Below are 13,661 nucleotides of genomic sequence, written 5' to 3' on the forward strand. Positions count from 1 at the left end.
CTTTTTGGAGTGTTTCTTGCACTGATGGTGTTTTGCTTAAAGCTAACACTGCACTCTAATGTAATTACTAAGTGTGCACAATGTGGGTGGTAAACCACATGCCATGTTTAAATGTAGCAAAAAATGAGAAACCATGTCTGGAGTACTTTCTCTAAAACAATATTATTCAGCAGAAAGATTCATTCATTCATTGTCTGTTTGACCACAGCTTTATCCAATTCACTGGGCAAAATGAAGGAAACACCCTGGACACATCGCCAGTCCATCACAGGGTGGGCAAACACACCCACAGCGCAATTTAGTACCTCCAGCGAACTGACATACGCCCCCTCTGACATGTGTGCAGTAGCCCACTGCACGAGGCGAGTTCATATGCAGATCAGTTTTGTGTACGGAGAGACACACCCTGATCAACACATTATTCCTCGACTCTGTGCAGATGCCATCAACCAGCCAGCAGAGGTTGTAATTGCATCAGTTATGAGGTTTCTATTCGGCTCACTCCCTGGATGAACAACAGCCAAACGTTGTTCATACAGTCGGATGGCAGAGCTGAGATTCGATACTACGTATTCGAAATCCCAGCTCTGGTGTGCTAGCGTATTTTACCGCTGTGCCACCTGAGCGGCCCCAATATATATATTTTTTAAATAATATTAATCAACACTGATTTATGTGTTATTTGGCACTGATGATTTTGCTTTACATAATGCTAAGGTAATTAAAATATCCCCTGATTGCCACTATTAAACATTACATAGCACAAATAAGAAGCATTTTCAAAATAAGCAAAAATAAACTGAACCCAGATTTTATAACCTCCCCCCTCATCTTACCTTCAGATAATCCTGGTCAATGACAGTATGCTCTCCTTTGTATGCAATGATCACTTCATTGACAGTGACTTGAGGTTCTGACAGGTATCCTCTCTTGAAGAACTTAATTCTGAAAGTGCCTTCCTTCGATAATCCATTTGCTTGCACAGTGAAAACAAAAAAGTCTTTGGAACGGAGGCTTTGTTCATCATGCTCATAGGAGACCACACCTTTCTTGAGGTCCTCTTGAGTAAACTGAGCGGCTTCAATACCACTGACTATAATCCTACCATCACTAGGAGGTGTTTTTAACTTATACACAATTTCATCAGCACTTCGAATGTCTATGTTGGATTCTGTGCCCAGAAGACTGGTGTCAATAGTCTTTGTACTGCCATGATCCATGACAACGATGGAGTTATTGACCACATGCAAGTATGGTTCGCTGGCCTGTACCTGGAGCAGCGCTGTGGTCTTGTGCAACCCATCTGATACCTGAAGCTGGAACCGTTCACGATCAGCACCACGATGGACAAACAGAACTTTTCCATCTCTCAGGTCTGCCTGCGTGAACCGGTACAGGGGTTGTGAAGGGTCTGCAGAGGAGACAATGCTACCTGAAAGAATTCCCACTCGATTATAGACCAGCTGGGTGTCGTTAAAGTCGGAGTCATCATCCCTGAATAGGATATCATCAGTGGTCAGCAAACGCTGACCATTTCTGACCACATTAAAGGGTTTATCAATTACTCTTTGAGGTTCATGATCGTTTCTGGATTGAATTGCTATGTTAAATGTTGCTTTGATGACTTCCTGGCCCTTAGTCGGTAAATTAGTGCTATCTTTCTGCTCTTTAAATACAAGAAAGGTGAATTGGTCGTAACTGATGTTTGAGCCATCGTGTTTATAGATAAGCCTGTTTAAACGTAGATCCTCATTACTGAAGACATGAATGGCACCCTCAAATCTTGGCACACCAGGAGGGGAGTCCCTAATGAGATGTCCATATTTAGGGGCTTCAGTAATCCTGTACACAAAGTTTGTCGATTGTGCAGTCTGCACCCAGAGATACTCTTTATTCAGGACGCTTTCATGACCATCCAGTACCACCAGTCTCTCATTGGTCAAGACAGGGGCACTGGAGTTTGCTTTTATAATTATTGGGTAAGTATATACTCTAGAGTACTGATCGTCTGCAAATACTTTAAACTGAATGTAATCTTTAGCATCAAAAGCCTTGTAGACGGTGGGCCTGTAACTGACAAATCCCATGTCAATATCATGTTGGGTAACGTTATCTCCATCTGAAAGAACCATATCTCTGAACATCAAGTAACCCAGCGTTGGACGCTTCCAAATGATGTATGTGATAAAATCTGAGTCAATATTCTTTCCTTTAACCACAGCTTTCAGCTCTGATTGCTTGATAACTTTTGGCTCTCCGTTGACAATTTCAACAGGAACAATGTTTGACATTCGCACTTGAGCAGGCATGATTATGATATTGAAGACATTGTCCGTGAGAGTGAACTCTCCCAGCTGAGCATTAAAATGAATATACTCAGTCTGTGTTTCTTCTAGATCGTCTTCAATCGTTGTAACGTACCTCAGTCTGTTTTGCTCCAGGTCGGACTGATGAAAACGTGACACTTTCTCTGGTAAACTGTCAGCTCCGATAATTTGCAGTTCTCCAAATCTAAGAGGCTGAGTAACATTAAATATAATATCTCCATTTTTTGGAGTCGCAGACACCCACAGGTTCTGGATCCCAATCGAAAAGTTGCTGCCTTGAGTGAGGAGTAGTCCAGTGTTGGTCACCAGGCTCATCTGTGGCTGTGTGATTGCTAGTCTGAAAGAAGTCGACTGACTGAGCAGATCTCCATCTGAAACCTTTAGTGTGAGTTCAGACACTGAGCCTCCTTCATGGACGTAGTAAATGAGACCATCCTTAAGCTGTCTACAGGTAAACTCTTGCAGGCTCATGCCAGGATGCTCGGTATTTTCTAAATAACCGTTAGGGTCCGGATTGGAAGTGACTGTAACAATCAACTTGTCACATCGATTATCAGAATCAACTATCTTGATAAGGTTGGGGCTTAATTGAGTACGTCCATTTGCTGTGACTGAAATGTTTCCACCACTGAGCTGTGGGATGTCATTGACAGGGAGGATTTCAACTGGGAGAACGTATTGATGGGAAGTTTTTAAACACTCTGGAAGATTGGGGCCATATGCAACCACGTCGAGTTGGATTTCATCATTATATTTTTCATTGTTGTCATGAAGATACTTAATCTTTTTATTTATCACATCAAGCAGGGTAAACTTCTTAGTGCGCCTAGTATTGATGTTCATGTCTACAACACCATACCAAGGATCACTCAAAAGGGTGAATATAATTTGAGATTGTCTTATATCTGCAGCATTCAGATTGAATGTTGGGTTTAGATTTTTTACATCAATAAAAGCTTCCCCACCCTCAGGAACCAGAAGAGGAGTGATGTCTAAAAGCTTGGAAACATTTCGAAAGATCTCCGGCATGTCATCAGTTGGGACACAGTGTCTCTCATCAGGTGTAACAGCCACATATCTGATCCGCACTGGGGGTGTAGTTGTTGTCTCAGAATCGTAATAGGTAGAATAATCATCATAATCTCCATCACATTTAACTTTAACATCTTTAGTTATCAAAGCGTCCTGAAGACTTCTGTCTTTTTGGTTCACCTTGATCTCCCCTAGACAGCCAACAAAAGACTCAGATGAGAACTCCTTTTCCATAGGGGTCAGAAAGTCATCCTGAAATACATCTTTCATATTTCCCTGAATGCCTCCTATGTACAGATTCCCAACTAGGTCCAGTTTATCGAATCCATTCAGATTGACTGAGACTGATTCACTGTCCACAGTAATTTCAAAGGTTTGGGGAGTGATCTGCATTTTTATTCTATGCCATTGATCATCGTCCAGCTTTACTTCCATGTTGTTCAGAACTATCATGCCACTGCCCAGCTCTACTACACCTTTAAGGTGACCTCCTGTCATGCCCAACCCAATGAAATCAGACTGGTGACCTGGATGAAAGAGAAGTAAGGCATCTTCAATAGTAGTTTTCATTAGCATTTCCATATTGCGAGAGTCAGTATTTGTTCTGGTCCAGGTTGGAAAGGAGATAAAGGAGTCTGAACTGATAAAGCTGATGGTCTCGCCTTCTCCTGCTTCAAACTCACTGCTGCACTCTTCCCTGGTTTCATGGCACACAGTTGTTACAGAGGACAAAATGTCAAACTGATGTGACTCTAACTTGACATCGCTCATACAGCCACGCAGGTACTGAACAGCAGTGCTGAGGTAATCAACTTCCAAGTCTCCTACACCTCCAAGAAATACACCAATATCAATGTTAAGGTCCTCTTTCTCTGCTTGCAAGTCAGTGGATGTTGTGAAAATGCTGTCAATGGTCATCTTGAGCTGGTTTTCATTAAGGGTGAGCAATACATGGTGATCCAGAAGATTATTCAGTTGAACACCTCTGGATGAGGACAGCTCCACTTCACCGGATCCCATGTCCATTCTTACCTGTAAAATACATTTACAAAGTCATTCATGAAGTGGTTTAAATGGTTTATCTGCCTTATATCTTATTAATCTACTAAAGCAATTTAGCCTACCCTGAACACCTTGACATATATATATTTATATAAATTTTTGTTAAATAATATTAAGCATAGTTAATTCATTAATAGACATACACTATATGGTCAAGAAAGCCAAATTGCAAGTTGTTTTTACTCACATATACAGTATATATACAGTGGGGGAAATAAGTATTTGATCCCCTGCTGATTTTGTAAGTTTACCCCCTTACAAAGACTTGAACAGTCTATAATTTTTATGGAAGGTTTATTTTAACAGAGAGAGACAGAATATCAACAAAAAATCCAGAAAAAAAACATTAAATAAAAGTTATAAATTAATTTGTATTTAATTAAGGGAAATAAGTATTTGATCCCCTACCAACCAGCAAGAATTCTGACCCCCACAGACCAGTTATGTGCACAAAAGGCACACAAATTAGTCCTGTCCCTGTATAAAAGACTCCTGTCACAGAATCAGTTTCTTCCGTTCAAATCTCTCGACCACCATGGGCAAGACCAAAGAGCTATCAAAGGACGTCAGGGACAAGATTGTAGACCTGCACAAGGCTGGAATGGGCTACAAGACCATCAGCAAGAAGCTTGGTGAGAAAGAGACCACTGTTGGTGCGATCATTCGAAAATAGAAGAAATACAAGATCACAGTCAATCACCCTCACTCTGGAGCTCCATGCAAGATCTCACCTTGTGGGGTAAGAATTATTCTGAGAAAGGTGAGGTCAGCCCAGATTTACACGGGAGGAGCTTGTCAATGATCTCAAGGGAGCTGGGAGCAGAGAAATGCTGGATATGACCCCAAGAACACCATCCCCACTGGGCATTTCTTTGCCTCCAAACACGGCAAGTGGAGTTGATGCCAAAGAGCTCAATTTTGGTCTCATCTGACCATATCACATTCTCCCAAGCTTTCTCTGAATCATCCAGGTGTTCATTGGCAAACTTCAGACGGGCCTGTACATGAGCCTTCTTGAGCAAAGGGACTTTGCGGGCACTGCAGGATCTCAATCCATTACGGCGAAGTGTGTTACTAATGGTTTTCTTGGTGACTGTGCTCCCAGCTCTCTTGAGATCATTGACAAGCTCCTCCCGTGTAATTCTGGACTGACCTCACCTTTCTCAGAATCATTCTTACCCCACAAGGTGAGATCTTGCATGGAGCTCCAGAGTGAGGGTGATTGACTGTGATCTTGTATTTCTTCCATTTTCGAATTATCGCACCAACAGTGGTCTCTTTCTCACCAAGCTTCTTGCTGATGGTCTTGTAGCCCATTCCAGCCTTGTGCAGGTCTACAATCTTGTCCCTGACGTCCTTTGATAGCTCTTTGGTCTTGCCCATGGTGGTCGAGAGATTTGAACGGAAGAAACTGATTCTGTGACAGGAGTCTTTTATACAGGGACAGGACTAATTTGTGTGCCTCATGGGCACATAACCGGTCTGTGGGGGTCAGAATTCTTGCTGGTTGGTAGGGGATCAAATACTTATTTCCCTTAATTAAATACAAATTAATTTATAACTTTTATTTAATGTTTTTTTTCTGGATTTTTTGTTGATATTCTGTCTCTCTCTGTTAAAATAAACCTTCCATAAAAATTATAGACTGTTCAAGTCTTTGTAAGGGGGTAAACTTACAAAATCAGCAGGGGATCAAATACTTATTTCCCCCACTGTATACACCGATCAGCCATAACATTAAAACTCTTGTTACTACACACACTGTCCATTTTATCAGCTCCACTTACCATATAGAAGCACTTTGTAGTTCTACAATTACTGACTGTAGTCCATCTGTTTCTCTGCATGTTTTGTTAGCCTCCTTTCATGCTGTTCTTCAATGGTCAGGACTCTCCCAGGACCACTACAGCGCAGGTATTACTTGGGTGGTGGATCATTCTCGGCATTGTAGTGACACTGACATGGTGGTGGTGTGTTAGTGTGTGTTGTGCTGGTATGAGTGGATCAGACACAGCAGTGCTGTTGGAGTTTTTAAACACCTCACTGTCACTGCTGGACTGAGAATAGTCCACCAACCATAGATAAAAATATCCAGCCAATAGCACCCCGTGGGCAGCGTCCTGTGACCACTGATGAAGGTCTTGAAGATAACCAACTCAAATAGCAGCAATAGAATGTAACTTTACATCTACAAGGTGGACCAACTAGGTAGGAGTGTCTAATGAAATGAACAGTGAGTGGACACGGTATTTAAAAACTCCAGCAGTGCTGCTGTGTCTGATCCACTCATACCAGCACTACACACACTAACACATGATCCACCATCTAAATAATACCTGCTCTTTGGTGGTCCTGACCATTGAAGAACAGAGTAAAAGGAGGTTAAAGGAGGTTAAGTATGTAGAGAAACAGATGGACTACAGTCAGTAATTGTAGAACTACAAAGTGCTTCTATATGGTAAGTGGAGCTGATAAAATGGACAGTGAGTGTAGAAACAAGGAGGTGGTTTTAATGTTATAGCTGATTTATATATATACAGTCGAGTCACATTGTTATGACCACTTCCAACTTTCGCCGGTGGCAGCATGTGGCTCATGAAGGGAATCACATTTCCCAAGCTGGCTTGGTGGGTATTTAAGGTGTGCGATAGGTTGTCTGCACACATATCCTTTGTTGCTGTCATGGGTACAAGAAGCGATTAATCAGAGTTGCAAAATGGGATGATTGTTGGCTCTCGGACCAAGGGTGGCAGTATTTCTGAAACTGTGCAGTCTGTGAACTGTTGCATGCTGCTGTGATGAAAGTGTATCGTAAGTGGACAAATGGCACCATTTTGAATAAACTGCGGAGCACTGCGTGCCATTGATGTGAGAGGTGAATGTCGGCTACAAAGTTGCGTGAGGGCGAACCGACATGCTACAGTGAACCAGCTCACTGCCAAAATGAACCAGGGGGCTACCAGACGTGTGTATAAAACAACAGTTCAGCAAACCATACTGCGTATGGGTCTCTGAAGCAGACGGATGGTCACTGCACCCTTTGCTAATGAAGTTGCATTGGCAGAAAAGGCTTTAATTTTCATGGCAGTATCGCAATTGGACATCTGATGATTTGCAAAGGGTTGCCTCCGATGAGTCACATTTTCTGCTTTATCGAACCACAAGCTGGTGGTGGCAGCGTTATGGTCTGGGGAATGTTTTCGTGGCACTCTCTATGCCCATGCATCCATGTGGAAGACACTCTCAACCGATTTGGGTATGAATCGGATCTTCCAGCAAGACAATGCCACATGTGACATGACTAGAAATGTTCGACATTAGTTGGTAGAGCATGACCAAGACTTCCAAATACTACCCAGGCCCCCAAATTTCCCAGACTTAAACCCAATTGAGCATCTGTGAGACCACCTAGATTGTCATGTTTGCTCTATGGATCCTCCCGCACGCACCCTCCAGCAGCTGTGAGATGCACTGCAGTCAGCATGGCTCCAGATACCTGTGACATCCTGCCAGGACTTTATTAAGTCACTCCCAGCCCGTCTAGCTGCTGTCCATGCTGCACACGGTGGTTACTCTGGATATTTGCTAGTAGTCTTAATAATGTGAGTCAACTGTGTAAATATATCAATATTAATAGATAATCAAACAAATTCTAGCTTTGATGAAAATTTGCATTTTATGTCTAAAGGTAACAACAGTTCAAATATAGATTTTAATACAAATTCTAAATTTAAGGGCAATAAGAAAAAATAAATAAAAGATTCCAGGCCTAAAGTTTTTAAGGACACATTTTTTACACAACACATTCCGTAGCGCTGACTAAAAATTCCAAAACGCAAGTTTATAATAACATTATAAACAAATGATTTTGGTTGTATCCGCAGTGTGGTGCTACACCTAATGTTGTGCTGTTTTTGCTTGTCCTGTTTAAAAGTATTTAAATACTAAACCTTTTAACATTTGACATCTTGGCAATGACAATGCAAACTGCGTAAGCAGAAGACGTTTTCAATGTTGAGAATTCTTACTGATAATAAATAATAGTTGTCTATCAATTTACAGGAAATAAAGAATGATTATGAGACTTTAGGGGGAAGGAGGGGAACCCCTGGAATGTTGCACTGGCTCCTTCTTCTGTTTGTGCTGGGCAACAAAACCCTCCCCCTTACATTTATTCATTTATTAAAACAAAAACATAAAGAGCTATAAAGGAAATGGGGAAGAGCTGAAAGGGGAATGATGGGTAAATATACACTGATCAGCCACAACATTAAAACCACCTCCTTGTTTCTACACTCACTGACCATTTTATCAGCTCCACTTACCATATAGAAGCACTTTGTAGATCTACAATTACTGACTGTTGTCCATCTACAGTATATCTCTACATACTTTTTTAACCTGCTTTCACCTGGATTTTTAATGGTCAGGATCCCCACAGGACCACCACAGAGCAGGTATTATAGCACTGCAGTGACACTGACATGGTGGTGGTGTTTTAGTGTTTGTTGTGCTGGTAAGACACAGCCGTGTCCACTCACTGTCCACTCTATTAGACACTCCTACCTAATTGGTCCACCTTGTATATGTACAGTCAGAGACGATCGCTCATCTATTGCTGCTGTTTGAGTTGGTCATCTTCTAGACGTTCATCAGTGGTCACAGGACGCTGCCCATGGGGCGCTGTTGGCTGGATATTTTTGGTTGGTGGACTATTCTTAGTCCAGCAGTGACAGTGGGGTGTTTAAAAACTTCATCAGCATTGCTGTGTCTGATCGTGGAGCTGATTAAATGGACAGTGAGTGTAGAAACAAGGAGGTGGTTTTAATGTTATGGCTGATTGGTGTATGGTCAGTCAGTTAGTGGTTGGAAGAAGTTTCTTCCAGTTATTTTAAGTTATTTCTCATTTAAATAATTCATTTGATGTATGTTGTCGTCTCCTGCATTTGTGTTTCTTACCAATAACCTGCCATTGGACAGCTCTAGAGACATGTAGTCTGTGTTTCCAGCAGCTAGGAGAAGCAGCCCACTGCGTCTGCTTGTTTTAAACTGGAGTGACAGTTGAAAACTTGACAGATCCTGGACTGCATTTATTTGACAGTAACTATCCCCGAAATATGAATCTGTAAACAGAAAAAACAGAGAAAGCATAATCAATATGACTGTTAAAACATTCATATAGTTCCATTTTAAATCTAGTAAATGAAGAGCTGCTAACTCATTAGGAACCTGGACAGACATAAAACACAAGAGTTGCATACTGATTAAATTTTCTACAGATGCTGCTGCAGGGAAAAATTGAAGAGGTTGTGGAAAATTCTAAGAGGATTCACGAGGGTATCTGAGAGCCTGAAGTGCTACAGATTTTCCCAGGCTTTAAGTGTGTGATGAAAGCCTCAGCCACCTGCCTAGCACAGTTCTCATCAGAAAAAGCCCTCTGTCCTTCTTTCCACAAATATAACACACACAGGAAATAGATTGTTTCCTATTGCTTTTACTCTGAACTATACAGGGCAAAGGTGCAAAATCTTATAAGCATGGATTTCCAAAGCATAAGCCAAGCAATGAAGAAAAAATAGGCATTTCACAACCACCCACAAAGTCTTCAGAGTAAAAATAACTTTCTAGAAAGTCCCTTAGGGCACTTTTGATGCACAGATAAACCTGATGTCATACAGATGCTCTTTACAAAGATGATTTGTAGGCCTGTAAACAAACAATGTATTTGACTAACGCATGACCACTAATTATTCCTTTGTTGGAAATTTCATCATAGGTCTGTAGCACCTCCAAATGTTCTATAAGAATAGAATACCTTTATTTGTCATACACACCAATCAACCACAACATTAAAACCACCTCCTTGTTTCTACACTCACTGTCCATTTTATCAGCTCCACTTACCATATAGAAGCACCTTGTAGTTCTACAATTACTGACTGTAGTCCATCCGTTTCTCTGCATGCTTTGTTACCCCTCTTTCATGCTGTTCTTCAACTGTCAGGACTCTCCCAGGACCACCACAGAGTAGGTATTATTTGGGTGGTGGATCATTCTCAGCACTGCAGTGACAGTAACATGGTGGTGGTGTGTTAGTGTGTGTTGTGCTGGTATGAGTGGATCAGACACAGCAGCGCTGATGGAGTTTTTAAACACCTCACTGTCACTGCTGGACTGAGAATAAGTCCACCAACCAAAAACATCCAGCCAACAGCGCCCCATGGGCAGCGTCTTGTGACCACTGATAAAGGTCTAGAAGATGACCAACTCAAACAGCAGCAATAGATGAGCGATCGTCTCTGACTTTACATCTACAAGGTGGATCAACTAGGTAGGAGTGTCTAATAGAGTGGACAGTAAGTGGACACGGTATTTAAAAACTCCAGCAGTGCTGCTGTATCTGATCCACTCATACCAGCACAACACACACTAACACATTACCACCATGTCATTGTCACTGCAGTGCTGAGAATGATCCACCACCTAAATAATACCTGCTCTGTGGGGGTCCTGACTATTGAAGAACAGCATGAAAGGGGGCTAACAAAGCATGCAGAGAAACAGATGGACTACAGTCAGTAATTGTAGAACTACAAAGTGCTTCTATACAGTAAGTGGAGCTGATAAAATGGACAGTGAGTGTAGAAATAAGGAGGTGGTTTTAATGTTATGGCTGATCGGTGTATCTGCTTATATTCAGAGCATGAAACACTTAGGAGAATTGCCATTTAAAATGGTGAAATTGGGTAAAAAAAGGAAAGACCTATTCACTGAAAGTCAGATATTAAATGCTATATTATGACTGATATTTCATCAATCATGACATTTAGACCTAAGGTTTTGCATTCACTAGTGTGCACCATTAATTATAATGGCATAATCTGATTCATGGAAGTGCTCAGAAAAGGTATGCTAAAATTTATGCAGCTGCCAATAAAAGAGAAAGCCCAAGGTAAAAAAAGAATGGAGTGAAAGGGCAAAACAAGCAATAGATTATTATGTTAACTGAGATTTATCTTTATTATTACCCATGGTCTACCCATGGAGGAGCTATGAAATAGGAGAATGAGCGAAGCCAAACAATTCTGCCTGCTGTTTCATAGCTGTTTCAGTGCCAGTGGCATCCAGAACCAGTATGTGATCTCCCCTTTTCTCTGTCTATCAGATTGCCATGTACAATACGTTTCACATATACAGTTATGCTAAAAGAACCAGCATGGTGCAGAACAACAGGGACTTTGGGAGCTAAGTTTGAGACATGTTTTCCTATTATCTGTCTTGGCTTCCTCCAGGTATTTTGATTTCCTTCGACCTTTTAGAAACATTCAGAAAATGGATTGGCTGTTCTGAAATGGCCTCTAGTTGTGAGTAAGTAGGTAAATGAGTGGGTGTGTGATGCTCTGCAAAAAATTGGAGCATGGCCTGCCTTGTACACAGTGTTTTTAGCTGGTGTCTGATCTACTGTGACCCTGGGCAGGGTAAAGTGGCTACTGAAGTGATATATTCAGCATTTTCTGCTATAACAAAGACAGACATGATTGTACAATAAACTCTATTTTGAACACGACTTTATGCATCTTTTATTTTGATCAGATGCAGTTACTATTCTGCTTATAACATCTAAAAAGACACTGATGTGTATGTTTTTGGCTGTAATTAAACCAGATAGCTATAATGACAAATATGTTCCATTTGTATTTAAACATATAATTTAAACAAAACTATTCTGTTAACCATATTCATTTCTATTCACTGCTGCTCTCAGTGACCTAACACATGTCAGAGATGGGGACTCGCGTCACACACAGCAACTCGACTCGGACTCGTTTCAAATGACTCGGACTCGACTCTTGACTCGCAAAAAATGACTTGTGGACAACAAAAGTCAGCAACATTAGTTACGTGTGACAATTATATATACAGTGTATCACAAAAGTGAGTACACCCCTCACATTTCTGCAAATATTTTATTATATCTTTTCATGGGACAACACTATAGAAATAAAACTTGGATATAACTTAGAGTAGTCAGTGTACAACTTGTATAGCAGTGTAGATTTACTGTCTTCTGAAAATAACTCAACACACAGCCATTAATGTCTAAATAGCTGGCAACATAAGTGAGTACACCCCACAGTGAACATGTCCAAATTGTGCCCAAAGTGTCAATATTTTGTGTGACCACCATTATTATCCAGCACTGCCTTAACCCTCCTGGGCATGGAATTCACCAGAGCTGCACAGGTTGCTACTGGAATCCTCTTCCACTCCTCCATGATGACATCACGGAGCTGGTGGATGTTAGACACCTTGAACTCCTCCACCTTCCACTTGAGGATGCGCCACAGGTGCTTAATTGGGTTTAGTCCATCACCTTTACCTTCAGCTTCCTCAGCAAGGCAGTTGTCATCTTGGAGGTTGTGTTTGGGGTCGTTATCCTGTTGGAAAACTGCCATGAGGCCCAGTTTTCGAAGGGAGGGGATCATGCTCTGTTTCAGAATGTCACAGTACATGTTGGAATTCATGTTTCCCTCAATGAACTGCAGCTCCCCAGTGCCAGCAACACTCATGCAGCCCAAGACCATGATGCTACCACCACCATGCTTGACTGTAGGCAAGATACAGTTGTCTTGGTACTTCTCACCAGGGCGCCGCCACACATGCTGGACACCATCTGAGCCAAACAAGTTTATCTTGGTCTCGTCAGACCACAGGGCATTCCAGTAATCCATGTTCTTGGACTGCTTGTTTTCAGCAAACTGTTTGCTGGCTTTCTTGTGCGTCAGCTTCCTTCTGGGATGACGACCATGCAGACCGAGTTGATGCAGTGTGCGGCGTATGGTCTGAGCACTGACAGGCTGACCTCCCATGTCTTCAACCTCTGCAGCAATGCTGGCAGCACTCATGTGTCTATTTTTTAAAGCCAACATCTGGATATGACGCCGAACACGTGGACTCAACTTCTTTGGTCGACCCTGGCGAAGCCTGTTCCGAGTGGAACCTGTCCTGGAAAACCGCTGTATGACCTTGGCCACCATGCTGTAGCTCAGTTTCAGGGTGTTAGCAATCTTCTTATAGCCCAGGCCATCTTTGTGGAGAGCAACAATTCTATTTCTCACATCCTCAGAGAGTTCTTTGCCATGAGGTGCCATGTTGAATATCCAGTGGCCAGTATGAGAGAATTGTACCCAAAACACCAAATTTAACAGCCCTGCTCCCCATTTACACCTGGAACCTTGA

General features: G+C 41.8%; 1 protein-coding gene across 1 annotated transcript in view; it reads right to left on the minus strand.

Annotated features, from left to right (window-relative positions):
- Window positions 1-11,453, minus strand: part of cspg4 (chondroitin sulfate proteoglycan 4) — a 36,700-nt gene extending 25,247 nt beyond the window's left edge. Inside the window, exons 1-3 of the mRNA XM_063004370.1 lie at window positions 11,450-11,453; window positions 9,381-9,544; window positions 837-4,391 (exon numbers count right to left, since the gene is read on the minus strand). Coding sequence (XP_062860440.1) covers window positions 837-4,391; window positions 9,381-9,544; window positions 11,450-11,453 — 3,723 coding nt within the window. The remainder of the gene's footprint in view (window positions 1-836; window positions 4,392-9,380; window positions 9,545-11,449) is intronic.
- Window positions 11,454-13,661: the final 2,208 nt, after the last annotated feature.

The sequence above is a fragment of the Trichomycterus rosablanca genome, chromosome 1 (genome assembly GCF_030014385.1).
Source record: "Trichomycterus rosablanca isolate fTriRos1 chromosome 1, fTriRos1.hap1, whole genome shotgun sequence".
NCBI classification, from domain to species: Eukaryota; Metazoa; Chordata; class Actinopteri; order Siluriformes; family Trichomycteridae; genus Trichomycterus; species Trichomycterus rosablanca.